This window comes from Stigmatopora nigra, chromosome 12, assembly GCF_051989575.1.
Source record: "Stigmatopora nigra isolate UIUO_SnigA chromosome 12, RoL_Snig_1.1, whole genome shotgun sequence".
Taxonomy (NCBI): Eukaryota; Metazoa; Chordata; class Actinopteri; order Syngnathiformes; family Syngnathidae; genus Stigmatopora; species Stigmatopora nigra.
This window is the reverse complement of record NC_135519.1, coordinates 2,352,116-2,380,111: the sequence shown is the minus strand read 5'-3', so window position 1 is coordinate 2,380,111 and position 27,996 is coordinate 2,352,116. Positions and strand designations below refer to the sequence as shown.

The 27,996-nt window shown below is 40.5% G+C and overlaps 1 protein-coding gene across 9 annotated transcripts in view; it reads right to left on the bottom strand.

Moving 5' to 3' along the window:
• Positions 1-2,312: 2,312 nt before the first annotated feature.
• Positions 2,313-27,996, bottom strand: part of kcnq5a (potassium voltage-gated channel, KQT-like subfamily, member 5a) — a 60,980-nt gene continuing 35,296 nt past the window's right edge. The window contains exons 2-16 of one of the 9 annotated variants that reach the window (XM_077730084.1): positions 24,851-24,941; positions 23,626-23,752; positions 23,311-23,486; positions 23,029-23,154; positions 21,051-21,161; positions 20,875-21,000; positions 14,237-14,331; positions 11,744-11,770; positions 7,364-7,602; positions 7,192-7,300; positions 6,473-6,604; positions 6,133-6,249; positions 4,428-4,517; positions 3,308-3,434; positions 2,313-3,170 (exon numbers count right to left, since the gene is read on the bottom strand). In XM_077730084.1, the coding sequence (XP_077586210.1) occupies positions 2,340-3,170; positions 3,308-3,434; positions 4,428-4,517; positions 6,133-6,249; positions 6,473-6,604; positions 7,192-7,300; positions 7,364-7,602; positions 11,744-11,770; positions 14,237-14,331; positions 20,875-21,000; positions 21,051-21,161; positions 23,029-23,154; positions 23,311-23,486; positions 23,626-23,752; positions 24,851-24,941 (2,524 nt within the window). In that variant the 3' untranslated portion in view covers positions 2,313-2,339. Of the gene's footprint in view, positions 3,171-3,307; positions 3,435-4,427; positions 4,518-6,132; positions 6,250-6,472; positions 6,605-7,191; positions 7,301-7,363; positions 7,603-11,743; positions 11,771-14,236; positions 14,332-14,533; positions 14,623-20,874; positions 21,001-21,050; positions 21,162-23,028; positions 23,155-23,310; positions 23,487-23,625; positions 23,753-24,850; positions 24,942-27,996 lie in introns of all 9 variants that reach the window. The other 8 variants (XM_077730085.1, XM_077730086.1, XM_077730088.1 and 5 more) reach the window with 8 other exon arrangements.

Genomic DNA, 27,996 nt, shown 5'->3' with positions numbered 1-27,996 from the left:
GGCTGCCTGCAGGTGTGACGCATTATGAGGTTTAAAATTGACCAGATTGATGTTGATTTCTACGGACCTTCTGAACAAATTCCTGATGCATAAATAAGTAATGTCATGTTCTTAATTGTGTAATTTTATGATTTTTCTCCAAATATTACAAAAAAAAATGTGGTGCTGACACAGAGTTTCAGTCGCCAAAAGTTGATGACCCAGAAACCAAACAACTCCCGGTTCATATTGGAGAAAGAAAATAAGCAACAAAATGACAGTTTCACAATTTGAATCTTGTGATAGTATAATCTATAATTTAATGTTCATCCTATTTTGATTTTAAACTTCTAATAATTCAATTTTAATCTCATTACATTCACATTCATTTTTCTCTGAATATTACATTGTATGGCTTCTTGCAATTTCACCCGCCACCCTGACCATTGCTCATGGCACAGTGGTTGGGAAACACTGAAATAGACAACGAAGACCACAAACTGTGGAAGAATGGGAAAGAATTCGATCTACAAAGCTTTTAACAATTAATGTCATCAGTTCATTAAATTCATTGGACGTTGTTGAAAGAAAAGATTAAATATGACATTCTCCCAGCTTTTTCTGTATGTGATGAAGGAAAGTTAATGATTGTTGATATTGCTAAAAACAATAAAGCTAATCATCTTGAACATGATCTTGTCTTTGTGGTGTATTCTATTAGATATAGGTTGATTATGATTTGCAAATCATTGTACTTTGTTGAATACTACAACCCAACTTGGGCGGCCCAAAGGGTGAGTGGTTAGATCGTCGGCCTCACAGTTCTGGGGTCGAAGACTCAATTCCAGGTTGGCCCTCATTGTGTGGAGTTTTCATGTTCTCGTGGATTTCCTCCCACATCCCATAAACATGCAGTATAGGCTGGTTGAACACTAAATCGGGAGAACCTTTTTGACCGTGAGAGCCATAAACAATATTTTTCAATGTAATTCCTAGAGCCATAGTCAGAAATTAAAAGTAAAAATAAATGCATACATTTTATGCCATTTAAACACTTTGAAAGTACAATAAGTATGTAAATTGTGTTAATAACATTGTTACCGTGTTGCTAATCAATGAAAATATGCATCAAATGAAAAATTATGACAGCAAAGTTAATGATTATTGATATTGTTAAAAACAATGAAGCTGATTATTTTTAACATAATCTTGTCTTTTTACTGTATTTGTTTAGATACATTTTCATCATGATTTGCAAATCATTGTATTTTTTTTTTATGTGAAATTCAACATCCCAACTTTACTGAAATAAGGATTTTAAATTACAAACTTCTTTGGAAGAGATCATACATTTTTATTTGTTCTGGCAGGACTACTGATAGCTTGGTCTTAACTAAACTTTTTACTTTTGCTCGAACTTGGTCGTTTTGTGTAAGAAGTACAAATACAAATAATCTGTGAAACCAAGTTGAGAAAAACGAACACAATAAAGCAATAAATTGTACATTCATAAGCAGGAAACCTCATGTTAAAAAGGCTTTAGATGGCCTCCCAAAGAATGGTATACAGCAGGGGTGGCCAACCCGCGGCTCGCGAGCCGCATGCGGCTCTTTGCCCGGTTTCATGCGGCTCTTACGTCCATATCAAAGTTTGTATTTGTGTTTTATTTGCGTGTGCGCTTCGCTTGAGTTCAATACGGTATTTTCGTCAAATGCGCATGTGCTTGGGATGAAAACACCTCAAAGTTTCCCAGTAGGAGCAAGGTCATTTGAGTAAATGTTTTTAACAGAGTGGGAGAGCTCCCGTGAACCAGAAGCGACAATGAACGGCGTCGCGCACACAAAAAGTATCCCAAAGATCGAGCGTCGGCTGAAAAAGCCACACCCCCTGCGAGGCAGACCAAGGCGAGAGTGCTCAGCCGGGAGCAGCCAATAGGAGAGCGAGGTGTACACCCACGTGGTGGGCGCGCTAGTTAAAAGCCATTCATAATAAATGACAGCTCACAAGGAGCGAATGTTGCGCAAAAATAGGCTCTGATTTTATGACAGAAGTCCCACTAAGTAACATGCATAGTAAAAGAAAAACACTATTGTAAATTATTATATTTTTGTTTGTGGACTTGGTTGAACTGAGAGTTTGTCTGTGTGAGACAGTGCACACAATGTTCATTGTTGATAATGACTGGCCTGTGCTGTTAGTACTGTAGGAGTCAATTTATGTCATTACTATTCTGGTGTGTGACATTTACAATAAATCTGTGTGATGTGGCTCTTTGCGGTAACACGGTAAAAAATGTGGCTCTTGGTCTCTGACTGGTTGGCCACCCCTGGTATACAGTGATTGAGTATGTGCGTGTGTGGTCAGGCCAGCTGTATATGCGGCGATTGAGCGAGGAAGTCTGAAGGTAGGGCATCAGCGTCTGGACAGTCGCCAGCGGCCCCTAGTTTGCGCTCGCAAAGGAAGAGTCCACTCCCACTCCAGTCGTCGGCGGCATGTCGATTGAGATCGTGCATGGAGAGGGACTTCCCGAGGGCGCTCCCCCAGTCGGACGCGGACGAGACCCCATCTGGAGTCAGCTTAAGCAGGGGTTCCACCTCCAGGCTCACGTGGCGCCTCCAAGCAGCGTCTGATTTGCAGGCGGGCTTCTCCCGGATCTGCACAAAATTGGACTCCTCGTCTGGTCCCACCACCACGGAGGGGGGTGGGCCAGCCCTGTGTGCCACCGTGCCGTCTGGAACGGGACAGCGGAGATGGGAAGGGTGCGTGGCAGGAGGCAGCTGGAGGGTGAAGCCCCCTCCGGAAGAAGGCGGAGGAGGCAGCTCGGGGAAGTGGGCCCGCCTTGTGCCATTGGGAGTGACCAGCATTGGGTATGGGCTGTCAGGCGGGAGCAGGGGTGACGGAGACAGCGAAGCGGTGGACGGTGGGTAGGATGGGGGCGCGGAGTCTGGGGGGCCTTCGTCGCTGTCGGCAGGGGCCAGGATTAGCCGCAGACCCATCGGAGGGGCGTTTCTGTCGCTTCCTTGTGGTGAGGGCAGGTCTCGATCAAGGATGGAGGTCGAGTAATCGGAGTCGCGGTGTCGCTCCAGCTCAAAGAGAGGCAGCGAGGATAGGGCAAGTGCCGACGGACCTCGCTGCAGGACTTGGCGGTACACGTCCAATAGGGAGTCCAGCTTGGACTCGATTGAAGAAACCTGCAAGCCAAGGAAAGAGAAGGGAATGTTTTTAGAAAATGAACAACCAATTTTTTTTTTCTCAAACCAAATAAAGAAAATAACAATTTGTTTAGTTTCAGTTTCTCGAGACATCTTTGGACTTTAAACCTCCTTACCTGTCTCTCCACTTTACACACTCGTCCCAGCATGCTGATGCCATCGTGAGCATCTCCATCCGGATTCAGTTTGTCCCTAATCTTCTTGTCCATGGCAATCTGGCCTTTTCCCAGAATTTGATCCACCCTGACAGACACAAACACACACATATATGTATAGTGGTGTGAACATAATGGACAGGTAGTAGATAAAAGATGGGGCACGGTGCACTTTCTTTCAGGTAGAAGAGCAAACCGGGTGCTAGGGTTAGTAGAAAAAGACGGTGGCACACTTCAATGCATGATTACTGTTTCAGCACCATTCACAAAACATGAGAATGCTCACTTTGCTTTAAAACAACATATTATATTCTCATCATTTACCAAAAGTCCCAAGACGAACAAAAACTGAATGAGGATTGACTGTAACGTAACGTAAATGATTTTCAAGGGTATTTTTTCATAATTGAGCTCTAAAATCATGTTGTATTGTTTTACTTTTGGTCATGAAGACTTTAGTTATTTTGTCCAACTACACAAACATCATCTTAAGTATAAATTATTTTTTTCAAATGTTGTCACAAGTCAAGTTTCAGTTTATTTTCATTTTTAAAAAATTAAAAAACTTGGAAAAATGATTTAAAAAAAACATTATCAGTATTATTTTAATATTAAATCTTAATATTTCAAATAATTCCCAAAATACATGAAAGGAGGTATTATTTCATTTTACTCTTTGAATTTTAAAAACACAGTTAAACCATGTTGACTATCAAATTGACATTTGAAGTTTTCTAGAAAATCAAGACAAAAATAGTTTTACAATTTTCCTGATACGGCATCCCTCCTTTTTATTTTATATGGCTGCCAGGCTCTCCCAATTAGAATCACCACAAATGGCAGCCAATGAGCAAAAAAAAAAACCCAAGTGTTACATTCAATTTCAAATGCACCACTAATCAATCTCTTCTTTTCCAAGGTGACTACATGCAAACTGCAACCACTCAGCAAAGCGGTTAATCAACAACCACACCCACATGACAGAAAAAAACAACAATAATCCAAAAAACCCGATCAAGCCAGAAAGAAAATACTACACAACCAAGTTCCACACTAATGAAAATGAAAAATAAAAGGCAACCCTGAAGCTGAGCTCTTCTTCCTGTTGCCATAATTGTAATGCAGGGCGGGAGAGGACATGTTCCTTAGACGACTACTCAAGTTGGCTTGCCTGCAGACAGCAGAAACACCAGCGTCACACACAGACATGCGCACTTGGCATAAAAAAAACATTAGTAGAACCTACAACTATGGTGTCATCTACATAACTCTACAATAGCAGAGATTGCACCACTGGCCATGCCATGTACACACTAAAGAAAACAAACACTGTTAGTGAAGTTATACTATTATATTGTCAACTATGATCATTAAATTTTGCAGGTGAGTGCAATGCACCAAAACGTAAAAGGTTAATTTATTCTTAAATGTTGCGGGGGTGCTGGAGCCTATGTCAGCTGACTTTGGACAAAAGGCACACTATAACCCAGATTGGACGCCCGTCAGTCACCAGCGGGGAACCGAGGCTGCGTCTAATCAGATATGAATGACTCGAATGCTTCCAGGTGTGAGTCATTAGCCAGTGAGGAGTATTTAAAGCCACCAGGAATTTGCCCACGCCGCTGGATCGTCTTATCAGTTCACTGTTAGGCCCCTCTCGCGGTTTCTCCTTACTTGCCTTATCGATCTACGACCTGTTATTTGCTCTCAGGATTCCAACCAAGCTCTGCCCCACGACCACTGACCACGGACTTCGCCTTCGACCTTTGTACCCTCCACTCTGGACTTCGCGACGGACTTCACGGCTACCGACCTTCCTGCTACGACTAACGACTCACCTACGCTATCCCCTCTTGTGCTTGCCCATCTCTTGGGCGATTCTAATAAAAATTTGAAAAGACCAGACCCGCAGCCCTCACCTGCTTTGGTGTCCTTCATCCCCGATCGTAACATAGAATCAAGCATACACTCATACCTAGGGGCAATTTAGAGTGTCCAATCAGCCTATCATGCATGTCTTTGAAATGTGGGAGGCAACCGGAGTACTTAGAGAAAACCCACGCAGAACATGCAAACCCCACAAAGGTGGACCGACCTGGATTCGAACCCAGGTCTGAGGCCGACGTGCTAATGTATGGATCGTAAAGGAGTCACATGCAGAATTGGTGGGCAAAATGATAGTGCAAACAGGATCAAATTATTGAAATTATTGACACATTTTGTGCAGCTAAATAAGTGCTTCGCAATGGATAATTACACTACATTATCACACCATTGTTGCATTTTAATCAAGGAAGATAACATTGGTAATGATGTGTGTAGTAGTCTACAACAAATCTATATAAAACATACCAAAAATGAAGTGCATGCTGTCTGTCGTCTTCAGGAATGTAATACCCACAGTGACTTTACAGGCAATTAAATTGATTCTAACTTAATGCATTTCAATTGGTTGCCAGGCAATCACAGAGCACGAGACTAACAAGTTACAACAATTAACGCTCACACTCATGCCAAAGAAAACCCGAGTACCCGAACAAAAACCTACGCAGGCATTGGGAGATCATCCAAACTCCACACAGGAATATCAGAATCCACTGCAGAATGAACTTTTGACCTCAGATTTGTGAGGCGAGCGTGCTCACCACTTGACTACCATGCTGCTCACGATCAGCAATTACCACCATTCAACTACATTGCTATAGTGTTAACATGTTCATGATTTAGTTTGTTGATATTAGTGTTGTGTTAGTGAAGAAACATTAAATGACTTGAATGGATCTAACCCCGGTGCAGAGGGCTTCCTCCGGGCCTGATTGAAATACAAATGTAAGGCCGGGGAGGAAAAGTTCCTGGCGTGCCTGCTGAGGGGTCTCGGAGCCGGACCTACAACTGTGTCTAGTCTGAGGAAGACAGAAGAGTGAATAGAAAAACTCTATACACCCCAGTTCAATGCAATGTTTTTATGGTGAAAGAAAACTATCAGAAAAGTTTGCAAATGATCACTAAAACCTGGCATTTGTATGTGAAATTCATAAAAACGCCTGCATAAAGAAACCGAGAGCACACATCAGGAAGAAACATGAGGATAAAAGCAAAAATGAAAGCAGGGTTCTATTTTCTGACCTGGTCTGAAGGCTCTTGATGCGACACAGCATGTCCAGGTGTCCTGCCGAGTACTGCTCAATCACGTCCTTCACATCATACGGACGTAGCGTCTCCTTGAACTTCTTTTTGGCCACATGGAAACTCATAATCCTGACCAACACATACACAAAATCATAGAGTGGGTAACTTTCATAGCTTGATGTCATTTTACAGCAAGCCTGCAGGTGTAATGACACCAAAAAACAGCAGAGGGTGGTAGTTTGATTTCACTCGCCACTCTTGCTTCTCATGTTTAACAAAGCAAACATTATGAGAACATCAACCTCCTCAAAGGAAACCAAAGAACCCTGTTACCTTTCTGTGTGACGTGTTTACCGAGCGAATAATATTGACGAGGGTAAAATGATCTTCCCATTTGCTTCATTGGCCCCTGCCCTATTCGTGGTGGGCTTCCCCAATTGCCCGAGTAAACCCTTTGAGAGTTGACAGTTGAGCCTTTGTTAGAATAGTACCCACTGGGGTGAGCTACCTAAGAGCTTCAACCTGACACCCTGGGAAAGCTCGCTGGCCGAGGAGGTGGTCTCTCAGGGTGGGCAGGTGGTGTTTGTACCTCGTACAGTCAGACTTCATCTTAAATTCTACACTAGGACAATGATGGGAAGAAGACTCTACTTTTCACCAGCTGAGAGGTATTGTGTTGTTTTCCATGAGGTAGTGGGGGGTCTTAAAGGTCTCACCTGACAGCTCTGATGACAACCTTGAGAGGAGCGGACAGGTCCTCCGCCGTGACGTCACAGTGGCAGCCTCGTTCGTCCTGGGAATCTTCCGTGGTCATGCCGGTGTCCACTGAAAGAGAAGAAAATGCACATTGTATGAAAAGGCCACATCTGGTGGTGGTCTAGTGCTCACCATCCGAAGTCGTGTTGCGCGTCTGGCTCTTGAGTCTGAGCGAGGGTCGGAAACGCGTGCGATCGTTGAAGCTCCAACTCTTTTGCACTTTGGCGGGGCTTTGGCCCATCAGCTCCCCGCTTGCCGCTTCGTTTCCGGGAGAACAGCGATGTCGATCATTGATAGACGCCTGACGGCTCTTCACGCTTTGCCCCCGTGGACTTGCCATGCGAACTCGTTCCTTGAAGCTCAGCTTTTGACTGCCATGGCGCAGGTTGAACAGAAGGCACAACTTTATTAAGTACTTCAGTTTGTCCTTGATACCAAGCATCATTCCGATTCCATGCCCAAAACCAAAAATTCAATTTGCCCAACAGATTAAAAAAAAAACAGTAATAGTCGATTTAAACCAAAATGGTTAACGAATGGTGATTTTTCCGACATGGCTTTCAGGGATGATTTTATGAGTCTACTCATGGTAGACATAGTTGTCAGATTTCAAGCTTCAAGGGCTGATATTTCAAAATGATCCTATAATGGTCACTGAGAACCAAAATGATACACTTGTTTTACTTTTTCTTTATTCAATTTTTTTGTGGGTCTACTCATTGTTGACATAACTTACCGACCTAATTTTTCTTTGATGTAGTGTGTAAAATGGCCTAAATCAACTTTGGTGGCAAAATTAATCACAAGTAAAGACTATGTAAATTTACAGCAATGGTTTCTTCAGTTTTTTTGTAAATAGCAGGATTATCCAATTATTTCAATACAAGTTTAGATTTTAAGCCAAAAGGGAAGTCTTCCAAATTTAGTGTCTTCAGACTTTTTCATAATGTAAACTCATGACGGACATAATAAAACAATTCCATGTTGCTCAGTGAACATGGAACTTTCAGCACAAGTTTCTATATCCCCGTGTCTCTCTTTACTAAAAATTAAAGGGCTATAAAAAAACTATAATACTAGATATCTTGGAAAATGTTCATGATAAGATGCAGTCAAGTGCTAAGTGCAATTGAATATAAAGGTCCAGCATGCAATGCAGGGCCAAAGACAGAGAAAAAAAGCAAATATATTCTTATCTTAATTTTTTTAATAACTGCTTAAATATGCTTGGCATCGTACGTTGGAGAGCGCAACAGCATCTATAAATATATACGGGGGTACTGACAAAAATGATTTGTTTCAGAAGTTAAAGTTTAAGTGACATAAATTGTATGCATTTTAAGTAGAGTTGCATTTTTAATGTAAATGTTATAATCTCGGTCCCGTGGACGAATGGTCAGTCTATTGGCCTTCCAGCTGTGAGATCAATGGTTCAGATCTCACTGTGTGGAGTTTGCATGTTCTCTCCGGGCTTGCGTGGGTTTTATCTGGTAACTCCGGTTTCTTTCCAAATATCCAAAACTTGGATGTTAGGCTGGTTGAACACTAAATTGAGTGTGAACATGAATGGTTGTCCATCTCCTTCTGCCGGCGATTGGCTGGCCACCAATTCTGCCTGGTGCCCCGGAGTGTGCTGAGATAGACAAAAGCACCCCCTGCCCCCCTGTGAGGATAAGTGGTACACAATGAATGATTTGTTGCAAGGTTCCGGATATACTACCTCTTAAAAATTCTAAAATACTATAAAATTTTGCATTAACTGTCTCATCTCATCGCATTTTCTGAACCTTTATCCTCACTAGGGTGGTGGGGGGTGCTGGAGCCTATCCAAGCTGACTTCGGGCCAGAGGCGGGGGGAGGGGGGGCACCCTGAATTGGTGGCCAGCCAATTGCAGGAATGTGGGAGGAAATCGAAGTACCCGAAGAAAACCCACGCAGGCCCAAGAAGAACATGCAAACTCCACACAGGTGGACTAACCTGAATTTGAACCCAGGTCCTTCACTTGGAGGCTGACGCGCTAACCACTCAACCGCCGGGTCGCCATTAAATATGTGAGAAATACAAAAATGGGGAAATGTTTATTAAGTCAATAAAATGAATTTGACATGCAAAAACATTTTCCTTTGAAGTAGAAGAGCGACTGCATAGCGAAGTTTGTTTGGTAGCTGAGAAAACATATGTTGCTTTAAGCACATTCACAAAATAGATTGTTGGAACTCCATGAAAAACGAGTGTCGAAGACACCACGTAACATACACACAGCAACATTGGGACGCAGCACCCTCATAGTCAGGTAGAGGGCAGCCGGGTGTTTAGAGAGAAACTCTATCACGTCAATTTCAAAATAAAATAAAGGATGGTACAAGTGTATCTACATTTTGGGGATCTTTGAATTTTTGAGACTTTGCCTTTCATAATCTGACTTTCTTTCGTATTATGAGGCCAAATTTTCACATTGAGACATTTATTTCGTATGTAGAAACATTCGTAAGTAGAGAAACCACCGTACAATGTCACATTATACAGTGTTCCCACGCTTATCACGGTTAATGGGGACCGGAACCACCCGCGATAAGTGAATTTCTGCTAAGTAGGGATTCCCCTTCAAAAATGCTTAATTTGAATTTAATTCCAATATTTTTTTTTTTTCTTTTTAAATTTTTTTAAAAAATTTTTTTACTCCCTGTATACAGTACACCATATAGAATACGGGTAGAGAGAGAGTGAAATTCATGTTATAACAAAAAAAACTGTAAAATATGTTGTTTCAATGTAATATTTGTATTTTTTTTTCCCCCAAAAAATCCACAAAGCTCTGAGTCCGCGATAGCTGAACCGCGAAGTAGCGAGGGAACACTGTATATAATTCTAATATAGACCTGGCACTCATGTGTACATGCCATTTGTGTCGTGAAACTCTGGTATTTATGGCCGAAATTGATATTTACGTATGTGGATGCTTGATCTATATGAGTTTTTTAAATGACCAAAAATAGGCACTTGGCCTATAAAGATTTCAAATGAGCCACTGAAATGAAATTGCAGCGTAGTACCATATTTATTAATAAGTATTTTGAGAAGTTAATAAAGCACGGAGCCTTATTTTGCCTTGAACAATACAAGTAATCTTAAATACATCGTTTTAACAACTATATCTTTTTTTTTAATTTTGTAAACCATAGAGAAAAACTTTTAAAACCCCAAAACATTAAATTGCAATAGTAATAAAATATTAATGAGTAGCCATGGTTACAGGAACTAATAAAATTTTAATTACTACTAATATCGGGCTTAGCCTTGATAATTGTTGACACAGTTAAGCACTGTATTGAGACTCCAATGTGCCACAAAGGCTTGATCCAAATTTGGTCCATTAAAGGATAAATTCCAGTATTCTGTATCGAAAAAATAACACACAAAAAAACCCAAAGTAACTCTACTGTCCATGCTATTAGTCATTCACTCCCGCAGTTTTGTGGTGCGCTTCACTTAGATTAGTTGGGACAAGGGCTGCCAGGATGCTGGGAAGTACCTCCTGTATTTCCTAGTATACCTTCGGAGGAACTTTCCGTGACCCTCACTAGAGCATATTGGAAAAGGAAGAGGGTATTAAAAAGGTGGGATGGGAATAAAAATCCCTCAGCTAAACACACATACAATATTGCTGCAAAGTAAACACAGTTACAGAACATAGGTGTACCATATCGGTGTCTTGTGTTTTCACCAGGATTCGTTGTATTAGCTTTTGGTTGGTAAAGAAGGAAGTTTTTGTTTGTATTCATTACACCAATGGTCTGGCCATTGCAATCTTTACACTCCTTTTAAATGTATTTTTAACTCATTGCTATTAACATTGATAGACGTCAAACATATTGGATTTAGATATGTCAAATGCATTGCCGTATATCATTCTAGGCCACTAAAAACAACATTTTATTTGAACAGTTGTTTATGTGTAACTGCAGGGAGTGACAACACCCTTGTAAACAAATAAATAAGGGGAATTAAAATACCGCAAGAGCAAATTGAACAAACGTCTCCTCGGAAAAGAAAGCCTAATTAGAACCAGGGATTTATGAGGACTTGCAATTCTGGAAATAGTTGTGAGCAGGCGTAATTAAAGGTTTGGTTTGTGGATGAGAAGCACTTTTACGTATGTCGTTTCACTGAGTGTGAATAAAGAAAAAGAAAAGTGGAAATCCCTTCCACAATTTGCTGGCTCGGCAGGAGGCTGCCAAATGTTGCTGCAGCATAAAAAAAAATCAATCAGGCTTATTAAACTTGCTGTCGTAAAACAACTTCCTCCAACTCTAAACTTGATTAATTTCACTGGGTGTATTCACTGCTTTTCCTAGTAGAAAACAGCATCTATACTATTGAATGTCAAAGTCACTTTAGTACACTAATCAATCATTTGGTGGAGACTAAACAAGCCAACATGCTAGCAGACATGTTGACCTCAACACATGTGTGTGTGTGTGTGTGTGTGTGTGTGTGTGTGTCATACAAACCTGTAAGTGGTCTCCCCCTGCTCTTTCCTTCAAAGGTTAGTGTGATGACGAAGATGAGAAGGAGGAGACAAAGGTGGAGAAAGGTCAGTTTTTCAGAGGATTACTATGGGGTAACAGTCAAGTAAAGTGAGATATGCCTTCGGGAAGCCGAGAAAGGGAACGCATGCAAGCTTTAGCCATGCACGACAAGAAGATGATGGATGGGAGGTAGAAAGAGCTATAAATGTGGAAAGCAAAAAAAAAGAACATATGGTGTAAGCAGGCATTTGTTTTGATTCAGTGAACCTGTCAGTCATTTTTGGGTAGTACAGTAAACTGCTATCAATTCAATTATTTTGTCTTGGGATTTTTAATATTTTTTTTACATCTGAAATTTGAAAACACATTAAATGTGGATCTCCTGTATTCAAGTTTCCTTTCCTTTTTTTCTACAAACAAACAGACCGATTCTTGATTATAAAGTGGCTGAAAGGGTTGAAATTAGAATATTCTTTCATCTCATCTCTTTTCTGAACCGCTTTATCCTCACTAGGCTCACAGGGGGTGCTGGAGCCTATCCCAGCTGAATTCAGGCCATAGGCGGGGGACACCCAGAATTGGTGGCCAGCCAATTGCAGGGCACAAGGAGACAAACAATCATTCACACTCACATTCATACCTAGGGGCAATATAGAGTATCCAATCAGCCTACCGTGAATGTCTTTGGAATGTGGGAGGAAACCAGAGTACCCGGAGAAAACCCATGCAGGCCCGGGGAGAACATGCAAACGGCGCACTGGTGGACCGACCTGGATTTGAATCCTGGTCTCCCATTGTGAGGCCGATGCGCCAACTGCTCAGCCGCCCATTTGAATATTCAAAGGTCAAATTTCTTAACTATTTGTGTGTAGGTAGCAGAGTGCTTTGATTTGGAAAAGTGATTGTGATCTAATGACATACCTCAATCAGGTCAAATACTCGTTTTGACCTGTTTTGGGCATGAAACTGAAGAAAGGTAAGACCAATTTTTAATACAGTAATCCCTTCGCCATTTCACGGTTCAACTTTCGTGGCTTCACAACATCACACATTTTTGGGGGGGAATTTTTTTGAAATTTTATTTATTTTTTTAATTTTTATATATTTTTTAAGCTCATAAAAAAATGTGAAAATCCAAGCTGAAACTCCCAAGCCGAAGCAACTCTGCTGTCTTCCGCGTGCTACTGGGACTCAGCACTGAAGAATATTTATTTTTTATTTTTTTTAAAGTTCATAAAAATGTGAAAATCCATGCTGAAACTCTTGCTAATAGGACGCAGCACTGAAGAATACTTTTTTTTTAATAGGGATAACTCTTAATGCGATATTCGAGGGATTACTGTATTACTAACTTTGGCAAAAGAAACAATGAAATTGGATATTTAAACATACAATTGTGGTAAATGTGATAAACTTTAGACAAAACACCTAAACCATATTTATTTACCAAAACAGTTGTACTTTTTCTGATAAGACATTGACATTTTTCTGAAAAAGCTATCTTATGGCTATATAAACTCCAATGGAGCAAATGAATGACAGCTAGGATTTTAAGTAGTGGAGGATTTTTTTTTTGGTGCCATGGAGACGAAATACATCTTTAATTTAAGACAGGGTCACCAACCTTTTTGAGACAGATCTTATTTGATATGATTGATACAAAGTTCGATTCACACTGTGGATTTAATTCAAAGGAATGGGTGTTACCATCCCTGCTGTCAGCGCTTACTCAGATTGTCAGACAGTCTTTTGAAAGGTAGCTTTTAAATATGTGACGATATTCACCCAAGCAACACATTGCTTGGGTTCACGGGCGGCTATTGAGTAATTATATTGCTTAGTCTAGCCCAGAAATGGGCAAACTACGGAGCGCGGGCCACATACGGCCCGCTAGGCTTTTTAATTCGGCCCGCTGATGTTGTCCAAATAATGTTTTTTTTTCCAAGATGGCGCCGTCACGCGGAAGCCAGTGGCTGTAGCTCTGTCCACTCTTATTTGTTTTTTTTTGTTTTTTTTACAGCCCCTGTATCTTTTTTTAAATTACATTTTAATATTTCTTAATACATTCATTTTTACTTTACTTTGTACTTTATACTTTTTACTTTAATGATGAGTGATGAGTATATTAATACTTGAGTCCCTTTTTTCTTTTGATGTTGCATATGTACTGTTAACGGATGCAGTTTTTTACCCAGCACATTTGTCAAATTTTTAAAGTCAATGTGGATCCCGGGCCGAAAAGTTTGCCCACCCCTGGTTTAGCCTCATGTGTTGTGGATTTATGTATGATCTACTAAAAACAGCCATTTAAAAATGCATGCATGGCATTTGTGCTTTATGATCTGAGAGTAAAAGTGAAAAGATTGACGTGCACCACAAAGAGGTTGGAGGAGAAAGAGAAAGATGTGGAAGCTGTGAAAGATGTTTACAGTCCACAAGCGAGAAGAGGGTTAAGGGTTGGGGGGGTCCACCTACTTGGCAGGGCTGCAGGTATGCAATGCCTTCAAATGAGGCTTCCAGGTTGCAACAGAAACCGAGTTCTCATCGGCAGCGTAACTACGCCAGACACACTACGTGCAGAGGAGGGGATGAGTTATGATTGACAGGTCAAATTTAAACAAAGGGGGATATCACGGAAGAGTAGTAAGAACGAACAAAGAGAAGCTTATTAGGATTTTTAAAGGGGGGGGCACTGTTGATGCAGTGTGTGTGTTTGTGTGGTTGCCGGAAGGAGGCAGTAGTGGTGGCGGTGGAGGGTGAAGGGATACATGCCTGAGGGGAGGGAGGGCGCTTTGGTAATGGTGCCAGGTGGCGTGGAGGTAGGGACGGGCACCGTCAGTGGAGTACAGACGCCAAGCCGCCTGGTGGTAAGGGGAGGGGGAGGACATGTATACACATTGACACACACACACACATAGAGGGAGGGATGGTAAAAAGGTGGTGAGGCAAAATGAAATGGCTGCGTTTGGAATCATTCACTTAATCCACTGTACTAGTAGTCTTGATATTGTATAGTTGACCATTAATTTCACTAAACACTCCGAAAATCTCTATTTCGTGATACCTCAATTGACATCGGAGCATTCTTTTTAGATGTTTTTCCCAAATTTGTGTAATGTAATTTTCCGAATACGGGATGAATAAAGTTATCCAATCCAATCCAACTGATTGAACTCACAAGTTAATGTGCTGCTGTATATTCGTATACCTCACAAATTCTATTTCTATTGAGGATTCCATTTAGGACCAATTTATACACAACTCAATTGAACAGCATTACCAAGTGATAAATACACTTTGCAGTTTAATGGAGCCTCCCTACGGTGCAGTGGTTCTTATGCCTGACTTCGGTGTGGGCGGTGTGGGATCAATTCCCTAAGTGCCTTATGACTGACTGGCGACCAGCCTAGGGTAGAGGCCATGGTCAACTGGGATACTCTACAGCACCCCGCGATGCGACTCTGACGACGATAGGCACTGGTGAACATGACTAAATGAATGGATGAGTTGAAATAATAAGGAATGATTCCAAAACAGCCAATGTGAACTAGATGTGATCATGTGACATTAAAATAAGCTTCTGAATACATCACCAACAGGTAGGCTACCAGCTATTTTGGAAGTTCTGGAATGGGTGTTCAATTAATTTTCTTGTTGTTTGTTTATTTGGAAAGATGGATTAAAAAAACATCTTGATTACTTTAAAATAACTTTTTTGATTGGTTCATAGAAGTCTGACTTTACAGTTAGTAACTAGTTAGTTAGGAACTAAATCAACCACCTGATAACAAATGACTTCATCAACAAGATAGCAAGCAACATCTCAACTAAAAATGAACCAACCAACAGAAACATGTAGCTATCTGATATATTGACTGCAACACTAAATTTGTAGTAACAAATTGACAAACAAAGCAACACACCAACTGACATGCCAACAAAATAACCAACTGAGGAATTACCCTTCCACCAAAGGAGAAAATTAACTCTCGTCTGCACCCATTTCAATATATAAATCTATTGCCAGTAATTTTCTTATCCAGTCACACGTACACTACCAGTAAGTTTCACTGTTTTTCAAAACTTAATTTTGGTGAGCAGAGGCGATTCTGGCTAATTTTGTGCCCTTTGCCGAGAACCCATTTGACTTCCAAATCTTAACATTAAGAATAATCACCATAATCTGAATTGAGTGCCCCCCACCGTAGTTGATGTTTTAGATGACTTTTGGCCTTTCTACACTTGGCATCAAATTGTTTTCTGAATGATTGAATTGAACCTAAAACTTGACTTTCCTGGCCTTTTCTGATGCAAAATAATCAAATGCATCATAAGATGTGTTACAGTAGGGAAATAAATATTACGCCATATTACCCTGGATTCAGTGAAACTTTATTGACGAAAGCAGTCGATTACTCTGAATGTGGTAGAAATCAAGTTGCTAATTAACGGGATACTCCAATGGAACATTAATACATAATTTCATAAGACCAAAGAAAACATGATGAAGGTTTATTTGAAGTGACACCAGCTGTTTTGTTACAGAAGATTCTGCATGCTGCATTCATCTTCAAGCAACAATTTTCCAGTGGTCAATACATTATCATGTCATCATTGATTGAAGTAGGTTCTGCTATTTGAGGGACCACAGTACTGGTGTCTGTACTAACACCATTAGTGCACATTGGGTAGCATCAGTATGTGCTTGTCAGTCTGTGTGGGGTATCTATTTTTTTCTGTTACTGGCACGCTTCAAACAAGTACATCATTCTGGTAGCCAGACAGATCTCCACATAGGTTGAAACTCTCACGTTGCTGCCTTTTAGTGGCCTTGTGGCCCTTATGGTGATCATTGAAGGCTTCGTCACTTGATGGCATTGTGCCCTTCGTGATGACTTTGCCATTATGCAACCGCCCGCCCCCCGCCAAACGCGGTTCTTAGTATATCTTTGCAATGGGGCTTATCCCATATCCAGTGGTATGTCGACATACGAGTGCCCCGACATACGAGCAATTTGAGATACAAGTAAAATTTCGGGCAAATTTTGATATGCAGTGGTACCTTGACATACAAGCACCCCGACATAGGAGCATTTCGAGATACGAGTAAAATTTCGAGTAAATAATTATCTCGAGATACGAGACAAATTTTGAGATATGAGAAAGCCAGGTGCCAAGACATGGGAGGCTGTTTATGATTTTAGCGTACTGTCTTTTTTGCCATTTCTCTTTCGTGTATAACAGATATCTATGAGCACTGGGCGGAGCGTTGCATTTTTTTTCAGTGTTTTTTCCTGTCACTCAGCGTGAATGGCGTTGCGATCGCTAGTACGAGGAGTATATATTACTTCTCGTTGGCAGGTGGTCGTGCGTTATCCTATTTTGAGGACATTTGTGTGTATTTTGAAGGAATACAAAAGCAAACAGCCCATCGATAGTGAAAGTCAGGGTAGAGGCGGGGCAAACAGGCAACCGAGCTGGGAGAAGAAAGATATGAAAATTTAAAACAAAATTAGAATTAGGTTTAGTGTAAGGTTAGATTAAACTTATTTTTGAGTGTGTCTGCATCGTAATCCAAGTTCATTTAAATTTGTTTGTTATATTACGAAAAAGTCTCCCTCGCCCCCGATCTAGTGTTGTGTGTTAAAATTGGAGGGAAACTTGCGTAGCAGGAGGACTAAACGTCTACCCCCCACTCCCAAGGTATGTGTTGTATGCCTAATGAGATGAGTTAAGAGGAGCATTCGATGGGGCCCCACCCAATGAAATGAAGGGAGGCGCGTGCCCTCTCAGCGCAATGGCACAGAAATCCTGCAGGCAAGTGGCAGCTCATGCAGCAGTTGCTGTTAGTAAATGCATATGGGCAGCCACAATTCATTGGAAATTTAGTGGGATCACGGGAGTATTGTAGCCGAATCTATGCACCTATTGCTGGCTGACGCTGGAGGGGTGACGTCCAGCGTCTACTCAAAGCTGGCTGTGTTCTCTGCCTTTTCCAAAGCTCACATAAAACACATAGCAAGAAGATATATATTGCTTATGGTGTTTTTTTCCACTGCTGGCCCACAGAAGTAAGAAATTCAGTAGATCCTTGGTAGAACTGCAACCAATCACAATGCATCCCGTGTCAGCACCTAGGGCAATTTAGAGTGTCCAATCAGCATACCATGCATGTTTTTGGAATGAAAGGGGGGGGGGGGACTGGAGTACCCGAAGGAAGCCCACACAGGCCCACGGAGAACATGCAAACTCCACACAGGTGAACTGACCTGGATTTGAACCCAGGACAGAGCTAGGAGGCTGAATCAATAACCACTCATGCCACCAGGCCACACCATCGGCCATAGGCCATAATTAAATAAATGAATAATAGATAAAATTAATTTAACTGCAAAGCAAGAAAATCAAGTAACCAACTGATTAACTGATAAATACACGGATCCGACCAACAAATTGAACGTTACCAAACTAATTAAATAAAGGACAAAATAACCAATTCATATTGTGAACTGCTTATCATCACGAGTCACGGGGGGTGGTGGACCCTATCCCAGCTAACTATGGGAAACAGCCAGGGACATCATAAATCAGTGGCCAGCCAGTAGTGGGGCACAGGGAGATGGGCAACATTCATGCTCACACTCATTCCTAGGGGCAATTTAGAGTGTTCCACCAGCCTACCCTGCATGTCTTTGGGATGTGGGAGAAAACTGAAGTAACCAGAGAAAACCCACACAAGCCCAGGGAGAACATGGAAACTGGGATAGGCTGCGGCAAACACTGCGACCTTTACAAGGATGCGCGTTATGGAAGATAATCAACCCACACTAATTCATCAAAAAGCCAATAAACCTGATAAAAAAGCACCAACTAAAAACTAAAACAGTAGTCTACTAATACAACTAGCAACTAACTGTCAAGCCAACAAACTAACAAACCAATCTCAGTACTGAGTGAATGACCTATTTAAACAAAAAAGTCGCTATTTTGTCCTCGCGTCGCAATTAAAGGGGCTATTTGTAAGATTTGCACTTATTGAAATGGTCCTAAAATAATTCAACAGACATAACAGAAATATGTTTTGAGAAAATACTAATAATCTACTACTTTTTCCATTAGTTCAAATAAGATTTTCCAATTTTAAAAGTCAATTGTGAGCCCATCAAATGTTGGTTTTGTTTTAATTCTGTGTTTACAATGGATGACCCGCCCACCACCAAGCAGCCAATTAAAAGATAAATTCTTTGTCTTCGTACCGGTTGCCGGATGTCTGTATGCTTAGTCATCTAAGGCTGCGAAAATAAAACTAGTGTTTTGTGCACTTGTAGGACAAATAAATTTACTGATACTAAAAGAATGTGTATTTTACTCTCATCAACTATAGTTACTAATACTAAAAACATGTGTAATTATGTGTACTTGGACTACAAGTACTTACATGAATTTGCATGACGAGTATGTATGTTTAATTGCATGGATTTGGACTACATTTATGTATTTTCTCGCATTTTAGCCGCCTCCACGTATAAGCCGTCCCCTGAAAATTTCCATAAAATTATTGAATTTTACAATTTCTCTCGTATAAAACCCCCTGGTTTACAATTTTCACTTCCATATTAATGGTTTTAATTGGGAGTAGGACTGTGTAACTTTGAAGAGAAAATCTTAAGAAAAATCATCGCATTATTTCTGAGATACTATAAGAATCGAAAGAATCGTCTGCTGGATTGAAAATCCCGAAAGGGTGTTGCCTGCACTTAGACAAAGTCAAAAAAGTCACTTGAGCAAGACAACCAGGAAATGTGTCCGTAGCGGTCTAGTTTTCACCAAGTCTCAGGGTGCAACAATAGCATGAGATACACATTACGCAGGTATCAAGGCTGAAATTTTAATGACTGAATGCAAGACCTTCAATCAGCCTTAACAACTAATGGAATATGCTGACATGGTAAGCACTATGAACACATGTATCAAGGCTACTTGCGTCTGGCCAGTCAGAGCATGTTAAACAACGGTAAGTGGGCGGCGCCCTGAGCGAGCAATGGCAGTACATGAGCTTTTATCACGTTTCATTAGATTAGATTAGAATAGAACTTTATTTCATCCCGTATTCGGGAAAATCCCTTGGTTGCAGTAAAAAGACAGTAGTTTTATACTTACAAAGACAGGCAAATGAACTTCCTTATGATATTGACCATCCTTATGATTCATGCAGTATCTCAGAAAAACCACGAGCGATGATTTTTCTTAACATTTTTCATTCAAATTAACATTAAATTTGAACTCTCTATTAAAACCATGAATATGGAGATGAAATTGTGTATCAGGGGGGGATCTTATATGAGATTTATCGTAAAATTAAACAATTTTAAAGCATTTTAAGGGTACGGCTAACACGCGGAGGCAGTTTATATCCGACGAAATAGGGTAAATAAACGTATACTTGTGTATGTACTTTTATGAGTATATTTACTTGTCTGTACTTGCTCTACAAGTATGTGTATTTTGTACATGGATGTGCGTGTATTTATATTACAAATAATGATACTAGATGCCTGTGTGCTTGTGCGACCAGTGTTTTCTTTAAATTCAACTCAATTGGACAGAACATCTGCCTTTAAAAAAAATCAATAGCTTGAATAAGACCTGTGACAATGGCGGTAGTTTTTCTTACTCCCTGCCAGCCAAAATGCAGCAAAGTGATTATAAAGGTGTGTGTAACAGAGACGTGATTGAAAGAAAAGAGGGGACATCATGTTCGAATTGGCATAATTAATTATGCTCCCATGGATGGTTTTACCTGTTGGAGGAAATGTTGTGAAGTTATGAGAGAAGCAAAAGAAACATATGGTGTGATGTTACGTATTGTTGCAGCCCTAAGGTGTTTCTGTCCAGAGCACGATTTCCATGGTAACAGCTCACGCCATTAATAATCAGCCACGAAGGCTCACACAGACACACACAGAACTACACGGCTTGAATGAGCCGAGGTGAAAACATGCAACAGCGTGACATCACAAACACAGCAGGGAATATTCGAAAAGGTTGGTTCTCAGATGCTGCAAGAGAAGGTTGTGTGTGTGTGTGTGTGCGTGTATGTGCGAGCGTGGTACCTGGATGAGGCTGGCCGCAGGATTCCTTCTCTTTTCAAAGTGCTTCTGCCGATGTTGCTCCTGTACCTTCAGGGCGAAACCAGAGCCCAAGATACCCTTGAAAAAAACACACACACAAACAAGGAACTGAACTAACAATGTACTCAAAATGTCAATTGGATGTGTTCTTATCTCACAGCAGGCAAGGCAAAGAAAGAAATTCCCAGGAGAGCAAAGCCGGCAGACAACAGCCTTCCTGTCCACGTCTGTGGTGTCTTGTCACCGTAGCCAATGGTGGTCAGTGTGATCTGAAAGTTCAAAGGATGGTGTATCTTCAGGCTTTGTCAACACTTTGTAGTTTTTTTTTTCTGGGGGTTGGGGGGGACCCAAATGTCCTTTCCCATCTTTCTTGAAAAAAAACTGTAGGGTCTATACACCCCTTTGTTTGTAGACATGGTGTCAAGTTCGGTGGGTGCAGCATCGGGCGTGTAACGTAGAAGGACCCAAATGCAGGGAAGCAATCAAGGATGTGGAGTGAAGTGCTCTAATAAAAACCTTAATAACTAAGGCGGGATCTTCAGAAAATAGCAAGGAATTAAATTACAAAACCAAACCTGACATGGAAAGACATGGGTAAATGAGGAACTTTGAGTAATCGTAGACAAATCAGGGTAAAGCAGACAATCTGACAAAGACTCACATTTATTGGTTTATGACTTTTTAGGAATTTGGAATCTTACTCAATCACGGAAGTACAAAAATTTATTTTTAGTATTGCAGATTTACAAAATATTGTTATAAAATTATTTGTCCACGTAATTCTACGTGATTTTCCTACAACAAAAGCATACGATGAAACTACGTAGTCACAAAAAACAAACAAAAAACCTGATCTACCGCGTTCGGTCGATTATGCTTACTATGTTACCTTTATTTTTTTTATAGACTTGACTTTTTTCAGGTATTATGTAAGCCATAGGTGTCAAACTGATTCCAGAAAGAGACATGAGGGTGCAGGTTTTCCTCCCTAATGAAAAATTGCAGATAGTTAGGCCAGTAAGGAGGTCTGCTGGAGGAAGCAGCACCTGCCTGCAAACAGCTGATTACAGATGTAAGAGCAGGTACTAGTGAAAAGGTGTCATCTTGATGTGTTAAATCGAAAACCTGTAACCACTCAGCACTTTCTGGGACGAGCTTAACACCTATGAAGTGAACTTCACTGACTAATTAGACCGCTTCTTTCAGCAGCACCCATGCCAATTAGCCAACTTCAAAACACTTTACACTCATGGTGTCGTTGCAACCCATCGGCCTATATGTTCGTAAATGTACCACAAGGAGCATAACGTGGCCAATGGCACCAACGTGAGTGATAATAGAGAGAGCAAGAATGAGTAAGGGAGCAAGAAAGAGAGATTTAGAGAGAGAGAGAGAGAGAGAGAGAGAGATTTAGAGAGAGAGAGAGATTTAGAGAGAGAGAGATTTAGAGAGAGAGAGAGATTTAGAGAAAGAGAGAGATTTAGAGAGAGAGAGATTTAGAGAGAGTTTTAGAGAGAGAGAGATTTAAAGAGAGAGAGAGATTTAGAGAGAGAGATTTAGAGAGAGAGAGATTTAGAGAGAGAGAGAGATTTGAGTTAGACCAACCCCTACAGCTATTGCTTCAATAGACAGGTGTTTTTTTATTGTTTAGTCCAGTATTGTGACCTTAAAAATAGTTGCATTATATTTTTTGTCATTTTTTCATACATACATTTATGTAGTATACTTTATATATCATTGTTAAAGGGTTTAAAGTAACTTGTATTAAATATTATGAAATGACCTATGCTAATTCAATAAAAAATGCTGCTTACGATGAATCCAAATTATGAAACTAGTTCGGCAACCAATTAATTTCACAAGTAGAGGTACCACTCTATGTGAAAAATGAAAATTCTGTGTTCAGTTTATAAAACTAAATTCTGTCCCTTTAGGAGAAATCTTGAATTTGCTCAGGCATTTTTAACAGCATTTCTTTTAATGGCATAAATTTGCTTTTATGTACTTCTGGCTTTAATAAGATACCTGCTCCGTGTGAATAAGGTCTCAGGAATAAATCATTAACACGAAGAATCGTAATGTGTGATTGAATAAAAGTGTGGTTAAATTGTTAAGGGCAAGGTGCCCCTCTCTCACCGTGCCCCACCACAGAGCATCTGCATAGGTGGCAAAGTCCTTGTTGTCTTCCTTCTCCACCAGGTAAACCAGGAAGGAGGAGAAGATAAGAACCAGGAAGCCGATATACCATGCTGTCACCAGTTCCTAACAGCCCACAGCAAAAACACACATGCAATAATCAACAACGTGAACGATCCTATTTCAGTGCATCGAACATTTGCGAAATGCCCCTTCCATTCAAAATGGATTGGATGTCTGCAACTGTCAATGGTAGCTAGTGGGTTAAGATTAGGCTCGTACCTTACTATGTGCATAGACAACTGATCCTAACAGCTTCCAAGTGCCACCCCGGCGGTCCATGCGCACCATGCGCACAATCTGCAAGAAGCGCAGGCTGCGCAAGGCCGAGGCGGCGAAGATGTTTCCCTGGCTGCCGGCGGAAACCACAGCGACCGAGGCGATCAGCACAATGATGTCTGTAGGAGGATAAAGATGGGTGACTTCACAAAGCACGAGTCAAACCCTCACAATATGTCACCTTTGGAGGTTTTGGAACAACACGACATGTTGTGTCATTGCGTTTTTTACAACATGGACGGCTTCATGGTGTCTTACCGATGACACAAAAGGGCTTCCGGGCAAAACGGAGGCGACCTTGCCAACCTCGGTAGCGACAACAGCAGCCGGCGCTCCATATTCGGATAATGTACTCCAGACCAAACACGACGATCATTACAAACTCCTAGGAACACACACACACAAAGCAGATGTGCGTTGGCTGGTTCAGCAACAACATTTAGCAGTTTTTGCTATCTTTTCTAATGCCAAAATACGCAAATGGGGTAGTTTTAGGACTTGAAACATTTAAAACGGTTGAAAATAGAATTTTATTCCAATTCCTGGGAAAACCTCACAAACAACCTTGTAAAATAATTCTTGGACAATTCATACAATGCAGTGCAATTTAAAATGAAAATAATTCAATGCCTTTTTAAAACACTTTTTCAGGATAAGTCAATTTACAGTATTTTCTCGCACCCCATGTATAAGCTGCACCCTTAAAATCTTGCCTTAATATCATTGAATTTTACAATTTCTCGCGTATAAGCCACCCCTGTTTACAATTTTCACCTTCATATTCATCGTTTTAATAGGGAGTACAAATGTGTTACTTTGAATGGGAAAATCTTTTTTTAAAAATCATCGCACGTGGTATTTCTGAGTTTCTGTATGAATCAAAAGCACATTGTCATGGTCAATATCATAGGAAAGTCAGTAATTCATCCAGTAATGGATGTTTTCTTACTGCAAAACAGAAAATAACTAACAAATAACATGCATGACTGCTGTTTGTCACACAATGGCTATGCCCGTAAATCATATCAATAATTTCTTTAAAGATTAATTTCTCCATTATCTGAGATCTAAAAAAATGTGCAATTTGTCAAAATTATGGAAAAACTGGGGAAACCGATTTGTATGGGATATATGATAAAGTTATGATGTTGAACACCTAAAGTGTTCAATATTTTTTGCTTTTAAAGACACCCCAGATTTTGTATTTTAATGCACAGTAGGCCGAGGCATACATTTCTTTGTGTCTGTTTAGTTTTAGTTTACTTCAACTGCGGTGTCATAAATTGTGTCAAAATCATCAACTTTTGAGTTTTTTCTGTTGCAAAATCAGCCAAGCTTAAGTCACGTTGCATGTAGAACATATTTGGTCAATGGAATATCTCATGGTCATCAAGATTAACCTTAATGTGTTGTTAACCTACAATCTTAAAGTTGCTCAGTCCTACTTCAACCTATTCAGTCGCGGATAACGTGGGTTTCATACCAGAATTAGGAGACAGTGTGAGGAGAACTCTTGATGAGCAGGAATGGTGGAAAACACAGATAGGACCAAGCATCCAAACACGAGGATGAACCTGTGGAGAAATAGTTTATTTCGTTATACGCAGCTGTGTATGATGACAATAAAGGCTTTCGATACATACAACTGTATGATTTTGAGTCATCCTTATTCATCAGGTAGTCCGCCCCCCCCCCCATTTTTCCGTGGTGATGCAGTGGAAGAGTGGTTAGCATAACATCCAGTGTTCATGGTTTATCCCACCTTCTGTCAATAGTTAGCGTGGATCGGCTACAGCAACCCTTGTGACTAGGGGTGTGTATTGCCTCATATCTGGCGTTATAATTGGTATCACAGTAAAAGGTCCCTTCAGGCTGATTTTGAATAGATCCAAGATTTGTACAACATAATATTGCAATATATCGCAGAATTGATTATTTAAAACACCTTTACTCCTGAGGATAGCAGGTACCGAAGATCTCATCTAATTTTCTTAACCACTTTATCCTCGTTAGAGTCGCCCTGAATCAGTGGCTAGCCGATCGCAAGGCACAAGGAGACAGACAAACCATGCACAACCATACATAGGGGCAATTTAGAGTGTCCAATCAGCCTACCATGCATGTTTTTGGAATGTGGGAAGAAACCAGAGTACCCAGGGTTAAACCCAGGCAGGCCATCTTGATTTTTGAACTAAGCTCGCCAAAAGATTGCTAAGTTTTTCCAAAAGAATAAAAATCTTACTATTTTATTGTTGTTGTTTTTAACACCGCGGGAACATTGGACACTTTGTTTAATTTAAGTTATATGACCTGGATTCTAATCCAGGACCTTTGAACTGAGAGGACGATGCGCTAACCACTCGCCCTAAGATGAATGAATAAATTCCACTCGTATAAAACAAAAAAGCAGAGACGAGTGACATAGAGAGCTGCATGGTGGTGCACAGGTTCACTAACTTAATTTCGGTTTGGGCAGGCACAGGCTCGATTCCCACTTGTGGTGCTATTTGTAAGTGATTGTAACTGTAGATGGTTGTTTGTCTCTCTGTGTGCTCTACGGCTAACAGGTGACCAGTCTAGGGTGTTGACAGCCTTTTGCTTAAACTCAGCTGGTATAGGCTCCAGCTACCCCTGCAACCCTTGTGACAAATGAACCATGAACAATAGTATAGAGTCGACTTGGGCGATATAACAATAATTACTATCATCAAATATTTTTTGTAAAATCAAAAGCCTTCATTGTCATCATAAACTGCGTATAACGAAACAATAATAATAAACACTTCGATAGAACCAGAGCTGCAAATGTTAGGAAAATGTTGGAAAATCTAAAACATATTAACTTGTTCAAATGGTTTAAGTTCATCCAACTAAAAAAAATTGGCCATTAGAGGTCAATTTACATCATTTCTTTTTCTGAGACTGAATAGTTTGCTTGCCAATGGTCATGATGTAAATATTTCATTTAGTATTTCATAATGCGCAGCAACTTTTGGTTTGAAGGAAAATTTATAAAAATAAAAGGGCCTGTCAAAAGTTCTGCAGATTTTGTTATTCCTTAGTTTTCATAGTGTAAGTAGGTTGTTGTATCTTTATTGCACAAGAGAAAAACAGAAATACTTTTTAAAATCATCATAATTTATCTTCTTTTCTGATTGAGTAAGGAAACATAGTTACTTTCATAATTGAATAATGAGGAAATAAATGAATTCATTTGTTTAGTTTGAAGTATCAAAGTTTAAAGAAAAAAGATGTGATAGTTATGGAGATAATTATTGATATCAACCAATGCATTGTTTCATCGTGATGACAATTTTTTTTTCATATTGCCCAGGCCTAGTATAGAGTATACGTAAGTACAATCTTGACGAAAGAAAAAATATTAAATACTCAAATGGCTGCCATTGATGGCAATATATTTCCAGGCCTAGTCCTATCTTTACACACACATCCATCTCATTTAAATGAGACAAACGCACACACACACAAACAGTCACAATTTTTGCCAGAGGCAAAACACTTTGCAAAGGTGTAAAGCGTGTTAAGGCCTTCCTTACACAGTCAATAAATCACCCGCATGTGTGTGGTTGTATGGGGAGTGTGGGGTAGTATGCGAGTGAGAGAATGTGGTATGTGAGAGGTCACTGTTTTCCACACATTATTATCATAATGTAGCGTATGCATACGGTCTGTATGTGCCGCGGTGTGAGCCTGCCAAGCATGCAGAGCTTTTCAATCAAGACAGCGGAAAGCCAGCAAATGGAAAGAAATAATAAGAAAAGATGGAAGGAAAGGGGAGGTAGACAAAACAGTGCCAGATGAGCCACTCGCTTTGAACCATAACAAGTTTGATTTAAAGAAAAAAAAAACACTTGAAGACGTGGTCAAATATTAAAAGACTCATTTCTTGGACCAACTCAAAGAGAAAATGAGAGGACTCAAAGAGAAAATGAGAGGGACAGATAATTTTGCACTGAGATTAATAGTTTGAGGTGAAAGCAGAAAGAATGTACAATTGCAATTTGACAAATACAGAAAATTAAAAACTAAAGTTGACTTAATAATTTGCCGAGTGGAGCGAGTGGTTAGTGCGTCAGTCTCACAGTTCTGGGGTCCTGGGTTCAAATCCAGGTCACGTTTATCTGTGTGGAGTTTGCATGTTCTCACTGGGCCTGCGTGGGTTTCCTCCGGGTACTCCGGTTTCCTCCCACATTCCAAAAACATGCATGGTAGGCTAATTGGACACTCGAAATTGCCCCTAGGTAAGAATGTGAGTATGCATGATTGTCCTTGTGTCCTGCAATCGGCTGGCCACTGATCCAGGATGTCCCCTGCCTCTGGCCTGGAATCAGCTGGGATAGGCTCCAGCACCCCCTGCAACCCTAATGAGGACAGGTTCAGAAAATGAGATGAGATGAGAAATTTAATAAAACAAATCACACAAATCGGAGTCCACGGTACCTGCTTTTGGGGCTTGACCGTAAAAAGCAAAAGCACTAGCTTGACTTCAGTGTGGGCAGGCGCGGGCTCGATTCCCACTGGTGGGGGTATGATTGTGAATTAATTGTCATTTGTGTCTCTGTGTGCTCTATGGCTGACTGGTGACCGGTCTAGGATGTAGTCTGTCTT